This window comes from Carassius auratus, unplaced genomic scaffold (genome assembly GCF_003368295.1).
Source record: "Carassius auratus strain Wakin unplaced genomic scaffold, ASM336829v1 scaf_tig00033242, whole genome shotgun sequence".
NCBI classification, from domain to species: domain Eukaryota; kingdom Metazoa; phylum Chordata; class Actinopteri; order Cypriniformes; family Cyprinidae; genus Carassius; species Carassius auratus.
In genome coordinates this window covers 80,298-106,500 of record NW_020526061.1, presented here as the reverse complement: position 1 = coordinate 106,500, position 26,203 = coordinate 80,298, and the positions used below count along the sequence as shown (strand labels likewise).

General features: G+C 37.0%; 2 protein-coding genes across 2 annotated transcripts in view; both read right to left on the bottom strand.

Moving 5' to 3' along the window:
- Positions 1 to 25,830, bottom strand: part of LOC113081132 (uncharacterized) — an 89,236-nt gene extending 63,406 nt beyond the window's left edge. The window contains exons 1-10 of the mRNA XM_026253168.1: positions 25,677 to 25,830; positions 25,204 to 25,530; positions 22,915 to 23,298; positions 22,755 to 22,811; positions 19,608 to 19,664; positions 18,464 to 18,868; positions 18,307 to 18,360; positions 9,012 to 9,043; positions 8,701 to 8,778; positions 8,373 to 8,562 (exon numbers count right to left, since the gene is read on the bottom strand). Of these exons, the coding sequence (XP_026108953.1) occupies positions 8,373 to 8,562; positions 8,701 to 8,778; positions 9,012 to 9,043; positions 18,307 to 18,360; positions 18,464 to 18,868; positions 19,608 to 19,664; positions 22,755 to 22,811; positions 22,915 to 23,298; positions 25,204 to 25,530; positions 25,677 to 25,713 (1,621 nt within the window). The 5' untranslated portion in view covers positions 25,714 to 25,830. The remainder of the gene's footprint in view (positions 1 to 8,372; positions 8,563 to 8,700; positions 8,779 to 9,011; positions 9,044 to 18,306; positions 18,361 to 18,463; positions 18,869 to 19,607; positions 19,665 to 22,754; positions 22,812 to 22,914; positions 23,299 to 25,203; positions 25,531 to 25,676) is intronic.
- Positions 3,085 to 8,277, bottom strand: LOC113081133 (adhesion G protein-coupled receptor E3-like). The gene is made up of 9 exons (XM_026253169.1): positions 7,533 to 8,277; positions 6,793 to 6,974; positions 6,551 to 6,712; positions 6,262 to 6,468; positions 5,785 to 6,017; positions 5,580 to 5,646; positions 5,407 to 5,498; positions 5,156 to 5,318; positions 3,085 to 4,090 (listed from the first exon to the last, which is right to left on the bottom strand). Exons 1-9 carry the CDS (start codon positions 7,633 to 7,635, stop codon positions 4,001 to 4,003), a joined length of 1,299 nt encoding a protein of 432 aa, XP_026108954.1. The 5' UTR covers positions 7,636 to 8,277; the 3' UTR covers positions 3,085 to 4,000.
- Positions 25,831 to 26,203: the final 373 nt, after the last annotated feature.

Here is a 26,203-nt window from a genome sequence, read left to right as displayed (position 1 = left end):
GAGTTTGGAATCCAAAGTTGTGGTCCCCTCCACTCACACCTTTGTCCAGAGGTGTTGCTGGAATTGGAGGAAAGCTAAAACGGCTCTCCTCCAGGTGCGGGAGCGCACTAAGGCCCAGGCTGATCTCCACTGGTCAAAGCCTCTTAAATACATAGTTGGTCAAACATATACTCAGAACATTTATCTTTGCAGTTCGTAATAAGCTAGCTCCTAAATTAATAATTTTAATGTATCCAAAATTAAGCATGTTTTCATCATCCCATTAACCAGTCTTGACCGCTGTCCTTTCCGCGATTGCTTTTTTGGAGGATACTCTAGGTTCGGGTCATTCCCGAGCTCGGAGCCCTTACCCAGATAGCATGCCAAATATGCATTCTAAATACTTCAGCTAATTATATGTAAGTGTAGACTCATGAAATGAAGTTTCATAACAAGGTTTGGAGGAGCACGTCAGATACTTAATCAACACTAGGGTATAAATACAGCTGACTTACCTGTCTCCATTGCTGGTTTATCAGCATCCCCCCTCCACCTAAAGTTAATTTTACACTTTTATATACGTGGGGGTGGTGGAGGTACTCTAGGTTCGGGCCATTCCTGAGCTCGGAGCCCTTCCCCAGACAGCACGCCAAATACACATTATAAATACTTATAAATATGCATAATAAATACTACATGTAAGTGTGAACTCGTGAAATGTGTTTATGTATTTATGGATGTGTGTTGTGTGTGTGTGTGTGTGTGTGTGCTCTTGTTTTTGTGTCATATCAGGATATAACTCTGTATAATGACATGGCTATGACACCGGTATTACAAGGAGAGGGTGACTTATGAGGACATAACCCATGTCCATATATGCACGGGGCTGTTGGTTCTAAAATTTTCATCAGAATTTGAAGAAACATTTCTACTTAAAATATGAAATGCATTTCATTAAAGGAAGGGTTTTTCTTGCATAAATAATTTCAAGGCAACTGTCTCAGTCAAATTTAGGGCCACCTCTGGCTGTCGACAAATCAGGACCGGTCACATGTTCCTATACCCCTTTACCACCAACACGGTTTCTTTTGCAGGTTCCATTCTCAAACAGTTCAACATTTTCACTGCACAAATGTATAAATCTCTTGTAATGTGACACATTACTTAAAGATGTTTTCACATGAACTATAGTTTTTCACCAAAACTAAAATATCAAATGGTTTCAGTCTAAACTTAAGCGTTTCTAAATACAAAGGATTATTTTGCAAGTGCAGCGCCAAATATGTTTTTTTTTTTTTTTTTTTTTTTGTCTTTAAATATTGTATTTGGTTTGTTCTTCTACAGGTTTTTAACAATACATCCATGCACAAACACTCCAAACTAAAGTTTGGGATTATATTCATCTGTTTTCTAACTGTTTTCTAAAATAATTTAACTTTTTTAAAATTAATTTTAAGTAAATGTTTTAATCATTAAAAAAAAAAAATGTTGTATTTTTTTATTATTTTTCTTCATGATTATTTTACTTTCTTTTATGTAAAGCACTTAGAATTACCATTGTGTACGAAATGTGCTATATAAATAAACTTGCCTTGCCTTGCCTTGTTTTATACAGAATGTTTCCAAAATAAAACTTTGAAATAAAAAATTTAGAATGTGGTAGTTTACTGAAGTTGGATGTAAAGCCATTGCTGCCAGTTATTAGATTTTTAACCTTTATGAACGTACAGTGTTGATCTAAATGCAAACTATGTCTAATTGAACTAACAGTTGTGTATTCACCCATGTTGAAAGGTACTGAGGTGAAACAACGTCACAATATCAACTTTGATCCAATTTGCAAAAATTGCCCGGAACCCGACATTGATTCACAGGTAAATCTACATTGATGAAGAAATGCCAGCTAGACCTGCTAAGTCCAAAACACAAACCAGCGATCGGTGCGGTTTGGGAGTTGGGCATTTTAACAAGAAGGCTATCAATAAGCTTCTACATGATATGATGCTCAAATTTTAAACATTATCTTGCTCACTAGGGAGGTTTTCTCATTTTGGAAACAAAACTCAAAGCTACGTCCAGTTAATTACTAATGCAGTAGTAAAAGGTATCTGTGTATTAAGTTGAATAAATAAAATGGGGAAGGTTAATTGGATAAGTGGATGAAAGATAATTGCTGAACGTGAAATCTTAGCAATAAGTAGTGATGGTGAGATGAAGCCTAATGAAGCTTTAAGCTTTTCAGCAAAGTGGTTGACAAAATTGTTAATTTCTGGAAGCTTCATTTACTCAAAATACCACCTGGTGGCCAAAGAGTGCAAAAAAAAGCTGATATTTTACAGGCAGAGGTGTAAAATCCAGGGGTCAGAAAGTAAAAGTCCTGCCATATTTTTGTTCCACCCATTAACTCAGCAGCTGATTTCACCAGAGGAGTAACCAAGTCATTCCTTTCAAGTCACAAACTAGTCTCAAGTCAAATCCCAAGTCTTCGAAGAGTTAAAGTCAATGATATAATTAAAGCTGCGGTAGGTAACTTTTGACGCTCTAGCGGTTAATACACAGAACTGCTTGCGTCTTGTGGAAGAACATCATAGCCGGAATTACCTCTCTCTGTTTAAGTCTAAGAAGAATCACAAAGGCACTGGGTTACTCCGCCGCGGTACCCCCGAAGCAATCTAAAATAGTCCGAATATAAACACTTATTATAGGTGCACCCTAGTGATTCAGGAAAAGCTAAAAACACGGTTTGGAAAATGGATTCATGGTGTACTCGCTTATTATATACATTTTTCTACATTTTGAACACAAACAAATTTACGGACCGCTGCTCTGATTGGTTGTTTCTTACCGGGAGCGCAGCATGACTTTCTGCAAATGGCAATAGGACACTGGGAGGAGCCAGAGGAGCTTGATTTTTTTCACAGATTATCTGTCTCATATTCTACTGTCAGGACATAATGACAGGTTTAATAAATATGTAAAAATATATATGTTTACAAAAGTTACCTACTGCAGCTTTAAGAGACTAATTAAATGATGATTGTGCTTTAGTCATTGACATATTTTTACATGTTTTTTACGGCGTTTGTAATCACAACGGCATATTTTGGGGTGCAAATACAGTTTAAAACGCCGTATTTGAGATATGTAGAACCTTCTTTCACAAAAAAGAAGCTTTTGTGAAACAGAAAGTTTCTTCAGATGTTAAAGGCTTTATAGAATCATTTAGACAAGAAACTTCTTCTATGGCATCGTGAAGCACCTTTATTTTTAAGAGTGAAGTTTCAGGAAAACCACACATTTGTGAGTAATTCACATTCACACACTTTCTCTATTTCTTTAGCATTGTTTATTATTTTGTTCTATGAACAAATTTTCTTACAGAAATTAAATCAAATAGTAAAGGAAAACACCAATGTGACCTGTACAAAAGCAAAATGCAATTCAAGCTAAGTAACAGATTCATTTTACACTGAAGCCATTAGCTGTTTATTTTCTTATTTTAATAGTTTAGTTTTAAATGTAAATTCACAATATCAATAAAACATGTGTCCCTCATTCATGAAACTACATTTTTCTATTTATATATATAGTAAATCACAATATTAATGTACTGTAAAATGGGCCTTTATAGAAGAAAAATTCATTAGTTTGGAAAAAATCTAAAGATGTAATTATGTTTAATTAACATTATTAATTGTTACTCCCACATAACTGTATGTTTCCATACATGTAATTTATTTCCCTTTACCATAGGCACATTAAATATTTTTTCTGGAGTTTTCAAATGTGATTGTTTTGAGAATTGAACAAATGTACTTTGTACTACTTCTACTACTACTACTACTACTAATATTAATAAATATATAGAAGCTATAAAATAAGACACTGTAGAATAACATGTTTTCTTTCATTTGCAGAAATTATCTGAGACTTTAACATTTAGCATACAAAAGCATAGATTTTGTTACATAAAATCAGCTGTATATTAATGGCACTTGAGCAGAATTGTATTACTTATTACTTATTCAGTGGTTACTCTGAACGTGATGCTGTATTCCTGAGTGTTGTTTGAGCAAAGACATCTGAAGAACTTCCTGTACTGCTCCCTGACCTGGACAAGAATGAGACGAGAGGAGACGAGTGACATGATATCAATTTAACCTCTGAAACTCATGAACCAGAATAGAGTTTGTTTGGAATAAACAGGTTAGAAAAAGTGGATTTTAGATGCATTTTTAGAAACAATAGTATTCAAATATGAATGCTTTCCTTTACTTCCATAAACTATGCGGGATGATAAAATGTCTAGGACAAAAAAAAAAAAAAAAAAAAAGATTTTAAACTGATGCTATCTTGAGAAAACAGAGCCTAAAATTATTAAGTCGTTTTATTAAGCTTGGAGATCAAAGGCATTCTGTCATTTTTATATTGGTATTGGGATATTGGTTTGTTTGAACTCAGAGGGAGTGTCAGCCACATTAAAAAAGTTAACAGCTTAAGTCATTTGTGGATTAATGCGTATTGGAGACCCGAACCGTTTCAAACGATTCAGTTCAATCTGGTGAACTGGTTCAAGAAGATCCGGTTACATCGAAGGATTTGTTCGCGAACCGGATATCCCTACACTGCAGTGAACATGCTCACAACAGACATGTAAGAGAAGACAATGCTGAATAATGTCATAGTTTTTGCTATTTTTGAACCAAAATTTATTTTCGATACTTCAGAAAATTCTAACTGACCCTCTGGTGTCACATGGACTACTTTGCTGGTGTTTTTCTTACCTTTCTGGACATGGACAGGATACCGTACACACAGTTTCAATGGAGGGACTGAGAGCTCTCGGACTAAATCTAAAATATCTTAAACTGTGTTCTGAAGATAAACGGAGGTCTTACTGGTTTGGAACGACATGAGGGTGAGTCATTAATTACATAATTTTGATTTTTGGGTGAACTAACCCTTTAACAGGTGTGCAATTAACAGTGATGAATCAGACAAAGGCTTGTGGGAAATGTAGTGCCTGCAGTGGGGTGACTCTATGGGGAAGTGAGATCACTAGTGGACACCCAGGGATACACAGACCAGACACTGTGACAGTTGCAGGTCACCAAAATAAAAACAGGACCTCTGTGAAAACATCCAAATTACACATGTAAATTGAGGGGTGTCTGACCTTTTTATTGAGGACACAGTAGATCAGGAAGATGAAGGTTCCCTGCTGGGAGTTCAAGATCAGGAAGAGGATCTCCAGCACTTTACTGTTATTGGTGAAGACACCCAGAATCCAGGGGCAACCAAGAACCACAAACTGAGCCAGTGTTTTAAACACCATAATCCTGCAGAGAAACAGAGAAAGAATGTCTTTATTATTATGTCTTTATTGACTATGTGATTTTCTATAGAGTGATTAAATACTAAAGTTACTTGGTTTGCTTAATCTGTGAAACTTCAGCATTGAGACTTTTGAAAGCTGAGTTCAGACTGATGACAATGTTGATGAAGAGAATCGTGTTTGCCTGCAAAGTAGAAGAGTAATTAATCACCTTGTTTTCCTTTCATTATAAATAAAAGTCATGAGAAATGAGAAATGTGTTTACAGCTAGTATGACACAAACAGGACCAAGGAAACTCCAGATGAAGCCTTTATCCAGTTTAATCCAGCAGCTGTTCAAAGAAAAATCAATATAACTGAATTCATTTTTCAGAAACACATTTTCAGGTGTTGAATGGTGAAGTATTGCAGATTTTAATCTGGTGCTGACACTGATAGAGCCTGTGTCTATATTTTATCAGATCACTCACTGTTCGCTGCCGTAGCCTTCAGGAACCAGACCGACAGACACACACACCACAACCAGAGCAACCACATATCCAATCACACACAGGAATCCAGTACTAAGCACCGCCCTCTTTTTAGAGCTGATCTTTGATAGGTTCTTCACACAGATGAAGAGCAGCACAGCTTCAATGAACATCCACACAAAGCCGGAGAGAAAGAGGAAGTGCAGAAGGCCTGAGATCACGGCACACAACACCTGAAGATCAAGAGAAAGGGTTATGATGATTCTCAACAGCCCCTTTCGCACTGCACGCTGGACCCAGAAAATTGCCGGAACATTGCTGGGTCACCTTCTGTGTGAAAGCGAACATGTGAAAGTGCAAAATCTAGTGACCCGGGAACAATTGCTGGGACACATCACTCGTGTATTTTACAGAATCGCAGTGTGAAAGGGGTTAGTGAGGCTGTGCTGAGCTGTAGGGCTTCTTCATCATTCTCACCTGCTGATGCCGTATGAGGCTCAGGAACGGCTGTGTGAGTAGGAACAGAAGGTGAGCCAGCAGAAGACTGATGCAGATGTTAATTCGAGCCACATTATTCACTAAAGAACTCCACTGACAAAAGGCAAAGGTCAACAGGGCTAAAGTGAAGAACACCAGCCCCACGATCACACACACCAAATTCAACAGATCCAGCAGTGGGTCACTCTGTGAAAACATGTCAGAAGACATGATTGCCAAATCTGTGCTGTTCTTCAGTGTTCACTAGTTCACTAGAAATGATAAGTACCTCTGGTGCGCGGCTGGTTTGCATGATGAGCGCGAATGTGGACAGATGAACACAGGAACACACAGTGTAGCTGCTGTTGGTCTCTAAAACAGAACATCCATCTACAATCCACTCGCTGATATTCCAGTACACACAGGACAGAGAACCACTGTGATCAAACTCCTGAAAAGATGAAGAAAATATCAGAACACTGAATATTAGATGTTTCCAGATGTTGGACAATCACATTTTCACTGTCTCACTCTGATGTGTCTGAAGGTGAAGTTGACTGGTTTGGTGAGTTTAGTGTTGGTGGTTTTGGGAAGAGTAGTTGAGATCACAGTGGACATCATGGTTTTAATTTTGTCATTTGATGTGTTGAAGAAGTCTGGCTTCAGTAGATTCTCCATCGTGACATAGCTCATGAAAGCCACAGCAGCTGATCCTGTTTGACAGAAACAGAATAATACATTTACATTAAATACTTTATCGGGGTGGTGAACATCAGTCCTGGAGAGCCGTAGCCATACAGCAGGGATAGGCAACTCCAGTCCTGGAGGGCCACTATTCTGCAGAGTTTAGCTGAAACCCTAATTAAACACACCTGAAAAGGCAATCAGTGTTTTCGGGATAAAACGATAGATACAGGCAGGTGAGATTTTATGAGGGCTGAAGCTAAACTCTGCAGGATAGTGGCCCTCCAGGACCGGAGTTGCCTATCCCTGCCATACAGAGCTTTGCTTCAACTTTAATCAAACATACCTGAACAAGCTAATCAGGGTCTTAAGCTTTATTAAAAAGCTACAGGCCACTGAGATTTAATTAGGGCTGGAGCTGAACTCTGCAAGGCTGAGGCTCTACAGGATTGGGGTTTGCCACCTCTGTACTATATGTTACAATAACAACAACAACAGCAACCAAAAAATAAGTAAATGTAGTTTAAAGATAATGGTATAATGTATCTGTCCACATCTTTTAAATCAAACTAAAACATTTGACATACTTTCAGTGTTGTTCTTGGACATCCCAATGAGATCGATGTCCACAGAAGAATTTGTTGTGTCAAGTCGAGGCATTTTATGTAAGGTGACCTTTGGTCCAACCATGAAGACTTGACCCTCTGATTGAACACAAAGAAACAGTTACATGCTATTCATTTGTCCTCCTATTTTAATTTTAGTCAGTTCACTGTTTCTTGGTCCTTTATTGATGTTGTAATGTTGGCCCCCTGGAGTCATCTTCCTTCACCATGGCTCCTCCCTATATCGGATCTACCCTTTGAAATCAAATTGGTTGCTGCCTGGGTCCCGCCTGGCTCCTCCAGCTCTAGCTCCCTCCTATCTTCTCTTTGGCTCCTCCCTCCGTCTGATCCGCCCTGGTCATCTACCTGCCCTTCACCACTGCCTTCTCCCCAGCCCTAACCACTCCCACCGTCCTTTGTCCTTCTTGCCTGGGTGCGAAGTTGCGCGTTCAGAGTGGGGGGAGTACTGTAACAGTCTGTGTATTTATCATTTTTTATGTGTTCCCTGTGTGACCTAGTTTCTGTGTCCCCTTTGATTTTGTAATTTGGTTCTCTTGTGTCTGATTAATATTTGCCCTCCTTTTTAAGTTGTAGTATGTTCACTGTTTCTTTGTCCAGTATTGATGTTGTTGTGACATTTCTCTACATGGTCTCCCACCTACCTGCAGAAGTTATCATTCCACCACATGCATGTGATGTCATTAACAAAGGCCCTTTATTGTTGAACTAATGTGGTTCAAACAATGGAGATAATATATATATATATAATATATAATCAGATTTTCAGTTATCAATAACAATAACAATTGTGCCTTCACTTACCTACAGCAGGAAGAGTAAAATTGACACTGGCACTTGTGTCTGTCGGCTTCACTAATGTAGAAATGAGCTTCTCACTAGTTTTTAACACACGGTTTCCATAAGAGGCTAGTTCAGTTGGGCTTGCTGATGATGATGACTCTACAATCTTCTCTGAAGCGTTGAAGGCCACAGTCAAAAAGTTTGTCACAGTCTAATTTATTGATCAGAAAAATGCAGTTCAATACAGTTACTGTTCATGTAAATGTCAAGAAAGCCAGCACTGCTATGTCTGTCATATATTATCTAAATAAGATTTTATTAATTTATACATTTTCCCCTGAAGACTTACATTTAAAGGAAGCACTTGAGCACTGACGTTCTCGATCTGCTCAAAAATATTTTGAAAACATCCTCCAGGGGTCTCACTCTGAAATCATAACCAAGTTTTATACAGTAAATAAAACATAATCTGTGATTTAAATCATGTTTTGCAATATTAATAGCAAACAAATGTAAGTTTGTGCATGTAACCATCAACAATAAACAGAAAAGCATTCATATTTAAAATATCTACCAATGCACATCTCATGCTGTGTGTACTATTATTCATAAAAGCTGTGAGGCCAGCTACAAAACTTCAATTTCAGCAACTCAACTTACGTTGCAGTCTTCTGGCACCTTTATATCTCTAACTGCAATGACAGAAATCAGCATCAGGTCAAACAAAACAGCAAATTATATAGATGTAATTTGTGCAACGCACAACCAATAAGGTTTTATTTTTTATTATTTTTTTATTTTTTATTTTATCTAAAAAATGTTTGTCCTCTCCCAGTATTTTTTCTCTCTCCTAAAGACTTTGATTATTTATTATTATTATTATTATTATTATTATTATTATTAATGTTATTATTAGCTGCTTTATTTTAGATTATTATACTACAGTTGCTCCCACTGAAAGCTGTTCAGATTATCATAAAGTAAACCTGCAGAGTTTTGCACTCAAGTGCATTTCATGGGAACCAAAAGAGATCTTCCCATATATCTTTAAAAGAGATCTTTCCATATTGAAGCAGTTGTGATGCAACAAAGCCTTGTTTACGAAAACCATGTGGCTTTAACGCGGAGGTTTGATTCATGTTCTGAACAACTGGTTCAAAACAAATGTTTCACAAAGGTTTTAAAAGCTTCACGAAGCAGTGCTCCGAATGCACACTTGATTTCTCTCAGTCTCAGATCACATGCACAGAAAGCCGCCTTGGGAACAGAATCTCTTTCACAGCTCAATACACTTTTAACTATTTTTATTTTATTATCAAGCACAAAGAAAGCCCTGCACAATTAATTCCATATTGAAACTTATTTACTGTTTGTTGCACATTTTTGTTCCAACCCCCTGGGCATAATGTACGAAAAAATAAAATAAAATAAAAAAACACTCTGAAACATATGTAACATATGTAATATGAATTAATCTTGATTATGATGCAAAAATCCTTCTCGTAATGTAGAATTCAAGGATAAATAAACAGAGAAAGCACTGTAAGCATTATCTCATGCTTTCTGATTTTTTTTTCTGTTTGTACAGCTAAAGTTTTATAATGTTTGTACCCCCCTTCTGTCACGTACTCCTTGCTGCAGACTGTAGCATGGTGATGTCACTTATGTGTTACCTGTGCATGTGCAAAGGGACGTAAGGTATGTCTATGAAATGCATGTGCAGTAACGTGGTGACGTCAAGTATCGTAAATATGTGTGCGCGCCGTACTGACTGGTATTAATGTGCATGTCCAAGTTCATTCACATCTGGATGTTTGTAAGATATGATGGATTTGAGATTCAGTGGCAGTGAAGTCTTTTAATTGTAAGGATGCTTTGGTCATAATCATAGAGAGTGTCTTTGCAAATGTGTGCGATTTAAAAAAACGTATGACATGTTTTATAATAGAGTATTCGAAGTGCTGGACCGTATTCATAAAAAATCTTAATGCAAAAAGTAGCTCCAAGTGACAAAATTCTAAGAAAATTCTTAGAAATGTGGGCATTTACTCTTAAAAGTAGTAAAGAAAAAAGTAATTCAGAAAGCATCTTAACCCTTAAAAGAGTTCTTAAGGTCAAGCTTGTAAGGAGCACAGACGAGGACTTTTAAGAGGCTTAAGAGTTTCTTTAGCAGAAGAGAAAATGGCAGAAAGACGAAGAGGCAGAAGAAATGTGTTGCAGACAATGGATGACAGTGAGTTAGTAAGATGCTATAGATTAGATCGTGCAGGGATCATGTTTGTGATTGAACTTGTTAGAGACGTGCTAACATCTCCGACACAGCACAGAAATGCCATAGCGCCAGAAATTAAAGTAATCACTACATTATGATATTTGGCAACTGGGAAAATGCAACAATGCAATAGTGATGATTTAGGGCCGGCACAACCTTCTGTAAGCAGAGTGATCACACAAACAATTACAGCACTTTCAAAACATCTTATTGTGTCACAGTTCATTTAGTTTCCACTGGACATTCCCACCTTGCAGGCTCAAAAAAAATGCATTTATGAATATAGCAGGCTTATAGGTGCGCACAAGCAGGGGGAATGAACCGTTAATAGTTTGTGCTAAACGTTCCCATGTCTGCTCCTTGTCCCTTGCTGTGACACCCAGCCCAAATTTTCCTTTAAGAATGTCCTTGTGTTCATCCACTAACTGGGCTAACAGTAAACACTGTTGCTCTGTCCAGTTTGGCTTTCTCGCCCTTCTTGGTTTTGATTCCATGTTTGATACATTAAAACCAACATTCGAACCGCCACTTAAATAGGACAGCAATCACTGTAATTGGAAAGAGTGGAACAATTTGTATCATTATAAGTTATAAGCCAATCAAATACCTTATAGGAAATTAAAAGCATGGTAAATAAAAAAAAATGATTTATATACACACATATAATGTGTGTGTGTGTGTGTGTGTGTGTGTGTGTGTGTGTAAGAGAGAGAGAGAGAGAGAGAGAGAGAGAGAGAGAGAGAACGGTCAAATAGGAAAAATTACGCATGTAAATTCAAAGTGAGAATTAGAATAGACCCTATACTTAAAATCACTCTTTTTTTCCTTCTTGGACAACCAACCAATCACAGTCTTCAAAAGATTGTCATACATAGCAACGGGGTCAACCCCGCCTCCTCACTAAGATGAAAGTTTTTGTCTTTTCCTTACTCAGAGTTGCTCTCAGATCGATCCTGAATCACTCATAAGCTAAGACTCCTAAGTAAAAGTTTTTAAGCTAAATTAAGAGTTTTCTGAGAGAATTCTTATTATCTTTATGAATACAGGCCCAGGTCTTTAAAGGGTCTTTAAAAGTCTTATTTTGCCTAAAATTAGCCATTAAAATGCGTTATAATAGAGCAGAAAGATCGTATTCATATAAGTAATGCCATTGATGGTTGCATGCATTGCAATAATAATAATAATAATAATAATAATAATAATAATAATAATAATAATAATAATAAATATAGCTGCAAGCAGCAATTATGGGGGCAAGCACTCCAGCGGGACATTTGGCTGCTAAGCATGGCATGGATCATCACACCAAATTCAACAATGAGCAACTACAACAATCTTAGGATGGTTGTAATTGAAATAGCTGAAAAATCATAAAGACAACCACTAGTAATACGATTAAAAGGCCTATCACTTTTGACCAACAGGTGGCGCTACAATCAATTCATTTTGGTGTGTTCTGTGTGAGATGACAATAACACACAAAAAGTGTGGTGTCAATATGCCTAAGCATTCCAGAGATACAGCCTCAAGTGTAATTTTGGCATTGTGCCTCAAATTCGTCTCTGTGGAATGCAAAAACGGTTTTGTCTATCGACACAAAATCCATAACTTTCTGTCAGCACAGTCTGAAGATCATCTGATACAATTTTGGTGAAAATTTGACTAACGGTTGATGAGGAGTTAGAAAAAGTAGGTTTTCAACATAAATCAAAATGGCGGACCGAAAATTCAGGATAATCTGGCATATTTGGTATCTATGTTGTATATATTTTGAGACCAGTTTCGTTGCAATAGGCTAATGCATTAAAAAGTTATTAGCATTTTTATAAGTGTAATTATTCATGGTTAATGAATGGTTTATTACTCTTGACCAATAGGTGGCGCTGTTACCAAATGTATGTGACATGGTCAGTGTGAGGTGGGGATGACAGATACAAAGTTTGGTGCAAATATGTCAAAGCTTTGCAGAGATACAGCCTCAAATGCATTTTGGCACCCTTCCAGCAAATTCGTTGATGCGCAAAATGAGAATCGTTTCGTATATCGATATGAAATCCATAAATTTTTGCCAGCATTGTCTAAAGATGATCCACATCAAATTTGGTGAAAATCGGAATAACGGTCTAGGAAGAGTTTGAAAAAGTAGGTTTTCAACATTAATCAATATGGCGGACAGGAAGTATGGCTAATTTTCGCATAATTGGTATCGATGCTCTCGGCATTACGCAAATAATATAGCAAGATCATTTTCATTTCAATAGTCTAATTTATTCAAACGTTATTAGCATTTTTGTGATATTTCATTATAACTCTTGGCCACAAGGTGGCGCTGCCACCAAACTTTTTGAGTACCTTCAGGGCATGGAGCCGAATATTTTTGTAATTATTTGCGAAATGATACGATGCTGCGTTCAGAAAATACAGCATTTTAAAACATAATTCAAAATGGCCGACGCATAAAATGGCCGACACGGGAAAATTGGATATCATTCGACTCGACATGACTCACTGAATCTAAAGAGACCAGTTGTGTGATTTTTGGCCAAACAATTCAGAAGTTATAAGCCAAAATATGCATTTTTCATATCTCCTGGCCACTAGGTGGTGCTGTGTCGAAACACGGCAGGTAGTCTCAGGTCATGCTTATTATAACACACACCAAGTTTGGTCTCAATACGCCAAACCGTTGCCGAGATATAGCCTCATGTGTATTTTTGCGTGCTTTTCGTCATATTTTTTAATAATAATAATAATAAAAGAAAAAGAAAAACAAACAAACCATATTTGTAATCTTTTTCATTAACTAACATTATCAAATATTTGTAGATACTGTAACAAATGTATTGTTCATGTCAATTAATACATTAACTAGTGTTTACCAATAAGTTCAAGTTCAAGTTCAAGTCTGCTTTATTGTCAATTTCCACATGTACAGTACATACATACAGAGAATCAAAATTGTGTTACTCTCAGACCCCGGTGCATACAGTTAACATTAACATTAAAGCCTAAAAATAAAAAGACTTAATGTGGTGCATGACTAGCCGTTCAAAGCACTTCATGAGGATGGGGGTAAGTGCAACAGGACGGTAGTCATTGAAGCAGGATTGAGATGGCTTCTTTGGGACTGGGGTGATGGTGGTGGTTTTAAAGCATGTGGGAACAACAGCCTGACTCAGTGATATGTTGAAAATGTCTGTGAAGACATCAGTGAGTTCTGCTGCACAGTCTTTCAGTACACGCCCAGGGATGTTGTCAGGACCCGGAGCTTTATGTGCATTGACCCTGCTGAAGGATCTCCTCAGGCTGTCTGGGGTCAGCGTCATCACCTGGTCGCCGGGAGGAGGTGGAGTCTTCTGTGCAGTGGTGCTGTTTTGTTGCTCAAAGCGAGCGAAGAAGGTGTTCAGCTCGTTCAGCAGAGAGATGTTGTTGTCACAGGTCCGTTGTGGGGGCTTGTAGTCCGTAATGGTCTGTATCCCCTGCCACAGGTTCCTAGTGTCTCTGCTTTTGCTGAATTGATGAGCTATCCTCCTGGAGTGCTGTCTCTTAGCCTCTCTGATGCCAAGGGACAGGTTGGCCCTAGCTGTTCTCAGGCCCACCTCATCTCCAGCTCTGAAGGCAGCGTTCCGTGTCTTCAGGAGTCTGTAGACCTCCCCTGTCATCCATGGCTTCTGATTGGCCCGGACAGTGATGGTTTTTGTGACCGTTACATCATCAATACACTTATTGATGTAGGCAGTAACAGTCTCTGAGTACTCCTGGAGGTCAGTGGTGTTATTGCATGTGGCAGCCTGTTTAAACATGTCCCAGTCAGTTGTATTGAAGCAGTCCTGAAGAATCTCTGATGATCCTTCTGGCCACACTTTAATCTGTTTGTAAATTGGTTTGGGGACTTTAATGAGCAGTCTGTATGCAGGCATTAGCATAACAGTGATGTGGTCTGAAGCTCCGAGGTGGGGGAGGGGGAGGGCTTTGTAAGCTCCTCTCTGTGTGGTGTCAACAAAGTCCTAAATGTTATTACCTCGTGTTGGAAAGTTGATGTGCTGGTGTATTTTTGGAAACACACTCATAAGGTCAGCATGGTTGAAATCCCCAGCTATGATGAGAAAAGCATCGGGGTGTGCTGTCTGCTGCTCACTGATGTTCTGGTACAGTTCATTTAGTGCGTCGTTCCTGTTGCTGCTGATGTTGAATGGGGGAATGTACACCGAAATGAGCAGTACAGCAGTATATTCCCTCGGCAGATAGAACGGCCAGAATCATAAACTCCACCAGGGGTGAGCAGTGTTTGCAGATCACAACAGTATCGCGGCACCACGCGTCATTGATGTAAACACAAAGCCCGCCGCCGCGGGTTTTTCCTCCCGCGACGAGAGCTCTGTCCGCTCGATAGCACGTCAGCTGGTCGAGCTGAATAGCACCATCTGGAACGCTGTTGCTGAGCCATGTTTCCGTGAACACAAAAACACAACAGTCTCTTACAGTCCTCTGAGTTGAGCGTAGTAAACGAATGTAGTCCAGTTTATTATCCAACGAGCGTACGTTAGCCAGTACGATGGTGGGGATAGATGGCTTGTGTGGGTTAGCCGTTAGCCTAGCCCGGATACCTCCGCGCTTCCCCCTCTTCTGCTTCCTCTCACACCGCTTGTGGCGCTGCGGGCGAGATGCAGTAGTGGGGGTCGGTGATGGTGAAGGCATCCGTAGCAGATCGAGATCCCGCAGCTGTTCTGCGTGCGCGGAGTTTAACTGTAAAAATGCGGTCCTGCCGACATCGAGCAGAAACTCGCGACTGTATTTGCGCTTACAGACATGGTAGACGCGACGACAACGTGCAAAAACACTGCAACTCACAAGACAAAAAACACAAAAACACCGTTCTGTCGGGACAGAGAGAAGCCACTGCTGGTGGACGCATCGCCATCTTGGATCTCAATAACACCTTACTGTAAAGTGTTACATCTTAAATTTACCTTCATGTGACTTCTTATGACTTTTTAAGGACATTGTCAGTGAGAAGAAATTCAGAAGACACCCACTTCATGTGGCTAGATAGTTCTTTAACTCCTTAACGTAGTGAGTACTGTCAAAAGTATGTCTGTCTCTCAGGGCCGGCTTTGCCGACAGGCGACACAGGCAGCCGCCTGGTGCGCCATCTGCTGGACGGGGTGCAAAATTGCAGAATTATAAAAAAATAAAAGTTAATTAAATTAAATGTATGTATCGTATTATGAAAGCTGCGCCTTGGGGTTCTCGCCTTGGGCACCAAATAACCTAGAGCCGGCCCTGCTCTCTCTTTTCATCTCTCTGTCTGTCTCCTCTCAACTGTTTTTATTTTCTCTGATAAACTGTATTGCCCTCAACTGTAAAGTTTTCTAATTGAAAAAACTTCAGGCTTCAACTTTCAGGCTATGTTTTTTTTTTTTTCAAGACAAGCCAACCTAAATTTTGATTTGACAAACTTTATTAATTTAGCTGGTGTTATTGCTGGTTGTAAATTAAATCTCTTAGGTACTTTACAGACAAAGAAAATAACACTTTTTCTAACACCATCCTATAATATATTTGAAAATCCATTAAAATGTTTTGCTCTTCTGCCTTTCTTCAAAATGATTTAATATTGCTTTACTATTGTTTTGTTCTTTTATGTAAATCAGCTGTCGTGAACAGGAGTGTATTTTCTGCACAGACAGACAGGAGTTCTGTGTGCCATGTTCTCTGACGCAGAGCCTCCGGTGCAGTGAGATATTTAAAGACTGTCTACCTGGGTGTGTGAGGAATGGCAGGAGTAGAGTCCTGTGTGGGTTTTATTCATTCAAAGAATTTGAGGGCTACTGCTATGCTGATTGATTTATCAGTGATGGAGGTGAATTTCTGAATGAGTAGATTATTTTGTTTGTTTGTTTTCTTGTGTCATGCCTGTAGTCTTAATCTATATTTGTATATACAATTATATACTATTATATTTTCGGTTTTGTTCTTTGAAATAAAAATAAAAATAATAAAAAATAATATCACTGGTATCAGTTTTTTTTTTTTTTTTTTTTTTTGGAGGCACCATGCATGAAATGGTATGCAGACATTGGAAACATAATGTAAGTAGTCAATTGGACTTTACTTTATTGGCTTAAATATTTCACATGCAGAATTGCCAAAGCAAAAGAAAAATGTCCAAAATTATACTTGCAAATTATGCAGAGGAAAAATTTAAATAAGAAACACACTATATTCAAAATAGCAGGATTTTCTGCTATTTATACTACATATTGCAAATAGTGGCAATTATTTGCACCTCAGTATTGTAGTAAATTATAAAACATTATGCAGTAATAACTTATTGAGTGTAAATTATAATTTTAATTCAAATTATTAAATGGATGGCACCTTTTGTGCCCTCCCCCCCCACAACTTTTTGAATATTTCCTTATTTTTTTTATTGAAATTAAATGGTTTTATGATGTGATTTGAAATTTGAAAAGGGATAAAAAAAAAACTTAATGGAACCCAGGTTGATTGCATCAAACTGTGAACAACACACATTTTACCATCTGCACCAGAGTTGATGACTGCTCTTCATCTGTTGTAATGTCGACTAGCTCAATAAGAAATATATAAGGTGCCATTATAGTGTAATATTACAATATTCACTGTGAAGTAAAGTGCCACAGAATGTTAATATATTGTAAACAAAAAACTACACAGACATTACAGAATAAACTGTAATTCTGTATAATTTTACCTTAGATGAAACTTGGATAAAATAATGGATATGTGCTGTTTACTGTATTATATTTTACCGTTGTTTTTCACGTCTTTTTCCCCCAGGTTAATGTTCTTTAATACTTCAGATTTTTTTAAAGTATTCTGTTAGGTATGTGTATGCATTTTAATGACGTGTCATATCACACACAACACGAAAACAATTAACATCATCACGCAATTCAAATTACACACACATGCTGTCACCTCGTTTTGGCACACATGTTATAGACATATCTAAACCTCTATTAATTTGTAATAATATTTTTTTTTAGACACATAAAATTCAAACTGGTTAGTATTTGCACAAAGTTGGTGATGCTGTTTGTGGAGATGATTTATCATCTGCTGAGATCTTGAGCGATTTAATATATTTTATTTCAGTTGGTTTCTTCTAAGGCTGTGGCTAAAGTCAGTGGTTCTTGTGTTTCTATTTTCTTCAGTGATTCTGCTTGTAAACATCCAGTTTTCATCATTATGATCAATCAGCACTTATTTAATCACATAATTATCTCATGAATATTGACACTGCTTCAGTGTTACTTTAACACTCTTTTAGAGTGGGACCATATATGCTCCAAACAGTGTTAATTTAACACTCTGGCTTTACGTCACGATGCGCACGGTGAATGTAGATGGACAGAAACTATTCTGGATAAATTTAAGGTAAAACAAATAAATAAAAACAAAATAAAACCAAAATAAAACAAATCTAATTTCACCCATTCTCCATGCAGTTTGTTCAGATTCTGTAAACAATCATACTCATGCATTGCCATCTAAAATGGAATTGTCAATGATCTGTAGCTGCATATTTCACACACTATTTCATCCCTCAACTTTACACAAACACACCTGTCTATTTATAGAGATCTACAAACAATTGGTCAAAACCTATTCAACAGAGGAAACATCAGACTACTTTACCAGCTGAGCTTGTCTCTGGTGCGACTGTTGTATGAGTCCTGCTGATGTTAACAACTGAAAAAATATAATGAATAATGACTAATAAATTAATAATGAATGTTAATTTATCAGCAATAACACAAAAATAATAAAAAAGAGCTCATTTAAATATAATTACCTGCACAGTAGGCTGAATTGCAGATAGTTGGACTAAGCAACTCGTAGACATAATAGTTGCCTGGACAGGCTTTGACTTTAATGGGGTAAGCCCCGTAATAGCAGCAGTAACTGTAAGCGTGACCACAGACACCTCGAGTGATGACTCCATCTTGAACTGTTGGGTGTCCATCATGAATCCACAGTGGGATATGAGTGCCACAGCTGTACTCATCAACACATGTGTCTGGGATCTGAGCGCTCAGACCGTTAATGAAGAAACGATACCAGCCTCTCCAGGAGACTGACTGGTCACACTTGTAAGAATTTGATGGCTGACTGCTGTTGGCTCTCCATGGATCGTCCAGCACAGTGTAGTTGTAGCAGGGGTCAACAGAAGGATAAGCTGTGACTAATAAAAATTCACCTAAAAAAATGTACATTTTCATTGTTAGTTCATGTTAATTAATACATTAACTAGTGTTTACCAATGACACCTTACTGTAAAGTGTTACATCTTAAATTTGCCTTCATGTGACTTCATATGACTTTTTAAGGATATTGTCAGTGAGAAGAAATTCAGAAGAGACCCACTTCATGTGGCTAGATAGTTCTTTAACTCCTTAACATGTAGTGAGTACTGTCAAAAGTATGTCTGTCTCTCAGGGCCGGCTTTGCCGACAGGCGACACAAGCGGCCACCTGGGGCGCCATCTGCTGGACGGGGCGCAAAATTGCAGAATTATATATAAAAAAAAAGTTAATTAAATTAAATGTAAGTATCTACCATTGCCCAGCAACCGGGAGTGGCACGAAAACATCTGACAGATGGTTTTAGCGCTTTAAATGATGGGGTAAAAGCACGGTGAATGTAGATGGACAGAAACTATTCTGGATAAATTTAAGGTAAAACAAATAAATAAAAACAAAATAAAAACAAAATAAAACAAATCTAATTTCACCCAGTCTCCATGCAGTTTGTTCAGATTCTGTAAACAATCATACTCATGCATTGCCATCTAAAATGGAATTGTCAATGATCTGTAGCTGCATATTTCACACACTATTTCATCCCTCAACTTTACACAAACACACCTGTCTATTTATACAGATCTACAAACAATTGGTCAAAACCTAATCAACAGAGGAAACATCAGACTACTTTACCAGCTGAGCTTGTCTCTGGTGCGACTGTTGTATGAGTCCTGCTGATGTTAGTAACAACTGAAAAATATAATGAATAATGACTAATAAATTAATAATGAATGTTAATGTATCAGCAATCACACAAAAAATAATAAAAAAGAGCTCATTTAAATATAATTACCTGCACAGTAGGCTGAATTGCAGATAGTTGGACTAAGCAACTATTATATATATATATATATATATATATATATATATATATATATATATATATATATATATATATATATATATATATATATATATATAATATTTTATGATGTACAGAACACCCAAGCCATCGGGATCGGCTTTACGAAAACGAAGGAAGGAGGAGGAAGAAAAACGGGCCCAAAGCAGAGGTAACTTATGTAGACTATATCATCAAGCTCACAGCTTCCCGGAGGAGATAAAGACGAGGTTGACAAACAACTTTTTACCCCTTAACAGTAAATAAAATGCATTATTATTATTATTATTATTTTTATTATTATTATTACTATATCAATTTACCAAAAGGAACTTTTTGCGGTAGGCTATAAGCTAACAGTAACAACATGCTGTGTTACAGCAGTGGAGTAGTCTACGTGATACGCAGGTATACACTCTTTGTGTAAATAGCCCACAATCTTTTCTAACTTTGCCAAACCTAAAATGAAAACACTATAACTGCTTGTCCTTGAGGTGAGATCTTAATGCTTCTCTATTGTTTTCTACTGTATCCTTCAGGTTGTTGTTTTTAAAGAGCTGTTGTGTGAACATTTAAAATAAAAAAAATATTAACTATGGAATAATTGTGGAGTTGTTGTTGTTTTTTTCTTGTGGGGGGGGGGGGTGGTTCTCGCCTTGGGCATCAAATAACCTAGAGCCGGTCCTGCTCTCTCTTTTCATCTCTCTGTCTGTCTCTTCTCAACTGTTTTTATTTTCTCTGATAAACTGTATTGCCCTCAACTGTAAAATTTTCTAATTGAAAAAAACTTCTAACTTTCAGGCTATGTTTTTTTATCAAGACAAGCCAACCTGCATTTTGATTTGACAAACTTTATTAATTTAGCTGGTGTTATTGCTGGTTGTAATTAAATCTCTTAGGTACTTTACAGACAAAGAAAATAACACTTTTTCTAACACCATCCTATAATATATTTGAAAATGCATTAAAATGTTTTCCTTGCATGGCTCTTCTGCCTTTCTTCAAAATGATTTAATATTGCTTTATTATTGTTTTTTTTGTTTTTTTAAGTGTCGTGAACAGTAGTGTATTTTCTGCACAATACAGACAGGAGTTCTGTGTGCCATGTTCTCTGACGCAGAGCCTCCGGTGCAGTGAGATATTTAAAGACTGTCTACCTGGATGTGTGAGGAATGGCAGGAATAAAGTCCTGTGTGGGTTTTAGTCATTCAAAGAATTTGAGGGCTACTGCTATGCTGATTGATTAAATATATATATATTTTTTTTTTGGAGGCACCATGCATAAAATGGTATGCAGACACTGGAAACATAATGTAAGTGGTCAATTGGACTTTACTTTATTGGCTTAAATATTTCACATGCAGAATTGCCAAAGTAAAAGAAAATTTTCCAAAATTATACTTAAATAAATAAACAAGAACCATGGCAGAGGAAAGATTAAAATAAGAAACACACTATATTCAAAATAGCAGGATTTTCTGCTATTTATACTACATATTGCAAATAGTGGCAATTATTTGCACCTCAGTATTGTAGTACATTATAAAATATTATGCAGTAATAACTTATTGAGTGTAAATTATAATTTTAATTCAAATTATTAAATGGATGGCACCTTTTGTGCCCCCCCCCCCCCCCCCCCCCCCCCCCCCCACACAACTTTTTGAATATTTCCTTATTTTTTTTATTGAAACTAAATGGTTTTATGATGTGATTTGAAATTTGAAAAGGGATAAAATAAACTTAATGGAACCCAGGTTGATTGCATCAAACTGTGAACAACACACATTTTACCATCTGCACCAGAGTTGATGGCTGCTCTTCATCTGTTGTAATGTCGACTAGCTCAATAAGAAATATATAAGGTGCCATTATAGTGTAATATTACAATATACACTGTGAAGTAAAGTGCCACAGAATGTTAATATATTGTAAACAAAAAACTACACAGACATTACAGAATAAACTCTGTAATTCTGTATAATTTTACCTCAGATGAAACTTGGATAAAATAATGGATATGTGCTGTTTACTGTATTATATTTTACCGTTGTTTTTCACGTCTTTTTCCCCCAGGTTAATGTTCTTTAATACTTCAGCTTTTTTTAAAGTATTCTGTTAGGTATGTGTATGCATTTTAATGACGTGTCACATCACGCACAATGCGAAAAACAATTAACATCAACACGCAATTCAAATTACACACACATGCTATCACCTCGTTTTGGCACACATGTTATAGACATATCTAAACCTCTATTAATTTGTAATAATATTTTTTTTTAGACACATAAATTCAAACTGGTTAGTATTTGCACAAAGTTGGTGATGCTGTTTGTGGAGATGATTTATCATCTGCTGAGATCTTGAGTGATTTAATATATTTTATTTCAGTTGGTTTCTTCTAAGGCTGTGGCTAAAGTCAGTGGTTTTTGTGTTTCTATTTTTTTCCAGTGATTCTGCTTGTAAACATCCAGTGTTCATCATTATGATCAATCAGCACTTATTTAATCACATAATTATCTCATGAATATTGACACTGCTTCAGTGTTACTTTAACACTCTTTTAGAGTGGGACCATATATGCTCCAAGCAGTGTTAATTTAACACTCGGGCTTTACGTCACGGTGCGCACGGTGAATGTGGATGAACAGAAACTAGTCTGGAGAAATTTAAGGTTAAACAAATAAATAAAAACAAAATAGAAACAAAAGTAAAACAAATCTAATTTCACCCAGTCTCCATGCAGTTTGTTCAGATTCTGTAAACAATCATACTCATGCATTGCCATCTAAAATGGAATTGTCAATGATCTGTAGCTGCATATTTCACACACTATTTAATCCCTCAACTTTACACAAACACACCTGTCTATTTATAGAGATCTACAAACAATTGGTCAAAACCTAATCAACAGAGGAAACATCAGACTACTTTACCAGCTGAGCTTGTCTCTGGTGCGACTGTTGTATGAGTGCTGCTGATGTTAGTAACAACTGAAAAATATAATGAATAATGACTAATAAATTAATAATGAATGTTAATTTATCAGCAATAACACAAAAATAATAAAAAAAGAGCTAATTTAAATATAATTACCTGCACAGTATGCTAAATTGCGATCTTTGGGACGAACCAGCTCATAGACATAATAGTTGCCTGGACAGGCTTTGACTTTAATGGGGTAAGCCCCGTAATAGCAGCAGTAACTGTAAGCGTGACCACAGACACCTCGAGTGACGACTCCATCTTGAACTGTTGGGTGTCCACCACGAATCCACAGTGGGACTTGAGTGCCACAGCTGTACTCATCAACACATGTGTCTGGGATCTGAGCACTCAGACCGTTAATGAAGAAACGATACCAGCCGCTCCAGGAGACTGACTGGTCACACTTGTAAGAATTTGATGGCTGACTGCTGTTGGCTCTCCATGGATCGTCCAGCACAGTGTAGTTGTAGCAGGGGTCAACAGAAGGATAAGCTGTGAATAATAAAAATTCACCTAAAAAAAGTACATTTTCAGCTGTTAGAGGAATTGTCTGTTACATAGAAAAGTACTGTTGCATTAAAGGCATAGATAATCGTGAAATAACTGTAATGCTACAGTATATTTTTTCATTAAATAACTTGAGAAATAACTTCACAAACAGCATGAGCGATTCACCACTCCCACACCCGTTTCTCAAAATACAAAAATACATATGATATAAATCTGCAGGATCTAAACACTTTCCCATTCCCTAAAATTCCCTCATTACGATCCAGATAGCTAAAATTTTTACATTTGAAGAAGGAGGTTTAACAGAGAGATCACCATAATGGTGACACCAAACTATATTATTTTCAATAAACCATCAACGCCTCTGTTAATCTCAATAAGAACTATTTTACATTTATGACAGAAATAAAGTCAATCTTGTTTATAATAAGTGAAGTTGGTAATACTGTTTTTGGAGTTTGACATCAAACAAAGGTTGGGTTTTCACGTTCAACCAACATTTGACTTCTGAGCCACAGAAGTCCACACCCAACAGTTCAGGATGGAGTCGCCACTTAAGATGTCTGTGGTCACTGGATCAATTACTGCTGCTGTGTGATGGGAAGCTTTATTCAAATCTTGGAGGATAATGTTCTAACAATGTTATCAATAGACATTTTTAGAATGTTTTTAGAGAATGTTATCCTACCTTTTAGCAGAACATTCTGGGAACTAAAATAAAACTTGTTGCTGAAAACATTACCAGAACATGAAACAATTCTAGGTGGGTAGACGTCAACCAAATGACATCATATAATTGAAAAAGACACTTGACGAAAAACTTGACAAATCTCTGGACTTTTATAAGGAAACAGCTAAATGGGCACAACTAAATGTTATAATAAATAAATGAAATGTGCACCGTTTTTGATTTTATTTCAGTTAACATGATTACTATTTATATTCACGATTTCTAATATTTGTACAGACGTTACATTTTTAATTCAATGTAGTAATTAGCCATTCATTTAGTTTTATATTTTAACAGATTTGTTACATTACAGCATTAATTCAAGTTTCTGAAGGGTCAAGATCATGTTATCTGCATCTCTTGCGATCTTTTTACTATGGTGTTACCCAGCATGCACTTCAGCATGAAGCATTTTGTTGGTTGTCACCATTGTTTAGATTCATATGCTGGGTTGTGATGTCTGTGCGTCTTATTAGGACAAGGTTTCAAAAAGATGTATATTCATTACATTTCTAATTAATTCATTATAACTCCTAAACCAACTGTTCATTTGTATGTGACAGTGCCATAAGGTAGGCTATTTAAAAACTGAACATATGTCAGGTGAAATAAACTTGTTTTGGAAATAATCAGGCTGATGCCTAATAATAACTTAATCATGTAAATCCAGACCGTAGCAGTTTTCTGCACAGCACTGATCGCACTGCTTTATAACAGCACATGTACTTTTGCAGAGAAATCTCTAACGCAAGAAGCCAAAGGTCAAGAGCCCAACTGAAGCAAACACTGATCTCCATGATGGTGGCATCATTTTAACCAATAAAACATCATCATCTGATCCTCTGTAACGCACAATAATGGCAGGTGTTCATCACTAATGCACAATCATCATTTAATTAGTCTCTTAATTATCTCATTAACTTTAACTCTGTGAGGACTTGGGATTTGACTAGACTATGAATTTTACTTTCTGATCCCTGGACTTTACACTTCTGTCTGTAATATATCTGATTGTTTTACTCTTGTTGGCCACCAGGTGGTATTGTGAGCAAATTAAGTTTCCAGAAATTAACCCCTTTGTGAACCACTTGGCTGAAAATCTTAATGCTTCACGAGGCTTCATTTTGCCAACACTATTTTGAGTCTCAGTTACTCACCTGCTACAATATTTAGCTTCACTTCACTGTAGACATCTGCAGCCAAAGTTTTATCAACTGCACACTGGTACGTCCCAGAATCCTGTTCACTCACATCTCTGATGGTCACAGTAAAAAATGCGGCACTTGGGTCATCATACATAGAGAATCTTCCAGAATCAACCCGTTTTTCACCATTTTTTTTATTCATCTTGATGAGGTCAGTGCATCCTGGATTCTGTCCTTTACAAAAATACTTGTCATTGTCTGTATATCCTCTATCATATCTGCATGTGATGTTGACTCCTTCTCCCAAATATCCTGTCACACTGATGGAGCTCAACACACCTACAACAAAACAGCATCTTAATACAACAATAACATATTTATATGAGAATGAAGAGGTTAATTTGTATGGTTATGTGAAATGTTTATATAGAGTTATTAATTCTAAAGAATGTTTTGAATGATATACTGTGAGTTCAGACTCTCACCAGGAATCATCAGAGTGAAAGTCCAGAAGATCTTCATTCTTCTCTCTTCTTCAGTTATCCTCTCTGTAGTAGATTCAGTTCTTCTGAAACTCACAATATGAGTTCAGAAGAGTTTTAGCGTTTCTTTCCTGAAGAACTCAGACAAGAGTCACCCAGTTCCTCTGATAGAGAGAGAGATAATAATAAAAGAGAAGTGATGATGACACGTGTTTATGTGAACATGCAAGAATAACAGAGATGTAAAAAACTTTGTGTTAAAAGCATTATTTGTGAGATTTCTACAAAAGTATGTATCTAGAAAGGGTGGGTAAGCTTGGCCCTTCTAGGCCACTTCAGAGTTGAACTCCGACCCTAATCAAACACATCTAAACCAGTCAATCATTGTTTTCAAGACTTCTAGAAGGCAGAGGTGGAACTTTCAAGTCACAAGGAAGTATTCAAGTCATATTCCAAGTCCTCAAAAAGTTAAAGTTAATGAAATAATTAAGTGAATGATTAAATGATTATTGCCATTATTGATGAAAACC

Coding starts and splice junctions, on each gene's coding strand:
- LOC113081133 (XM_026253169.1), bottom strand. CDS start 7,635: ATGGTTGGACCAAAGGTCACCTTACATAAAATGCCTCGACTTGACACA. Junction 6,018..6,261: donor GCCTCATACGGCATCAGCAG/GTGAGAATGATG, acceptor CTTGATCTTCAG/GTGTTGTGTGCCGTGATCTC. Junction 5,319..5,406: donor TCACAGATTAAGCAAACCAA/GTAACTTTAGTA, acceptor GTTTCTCTGCAG/GATTATGGTGTTTAAAACAC.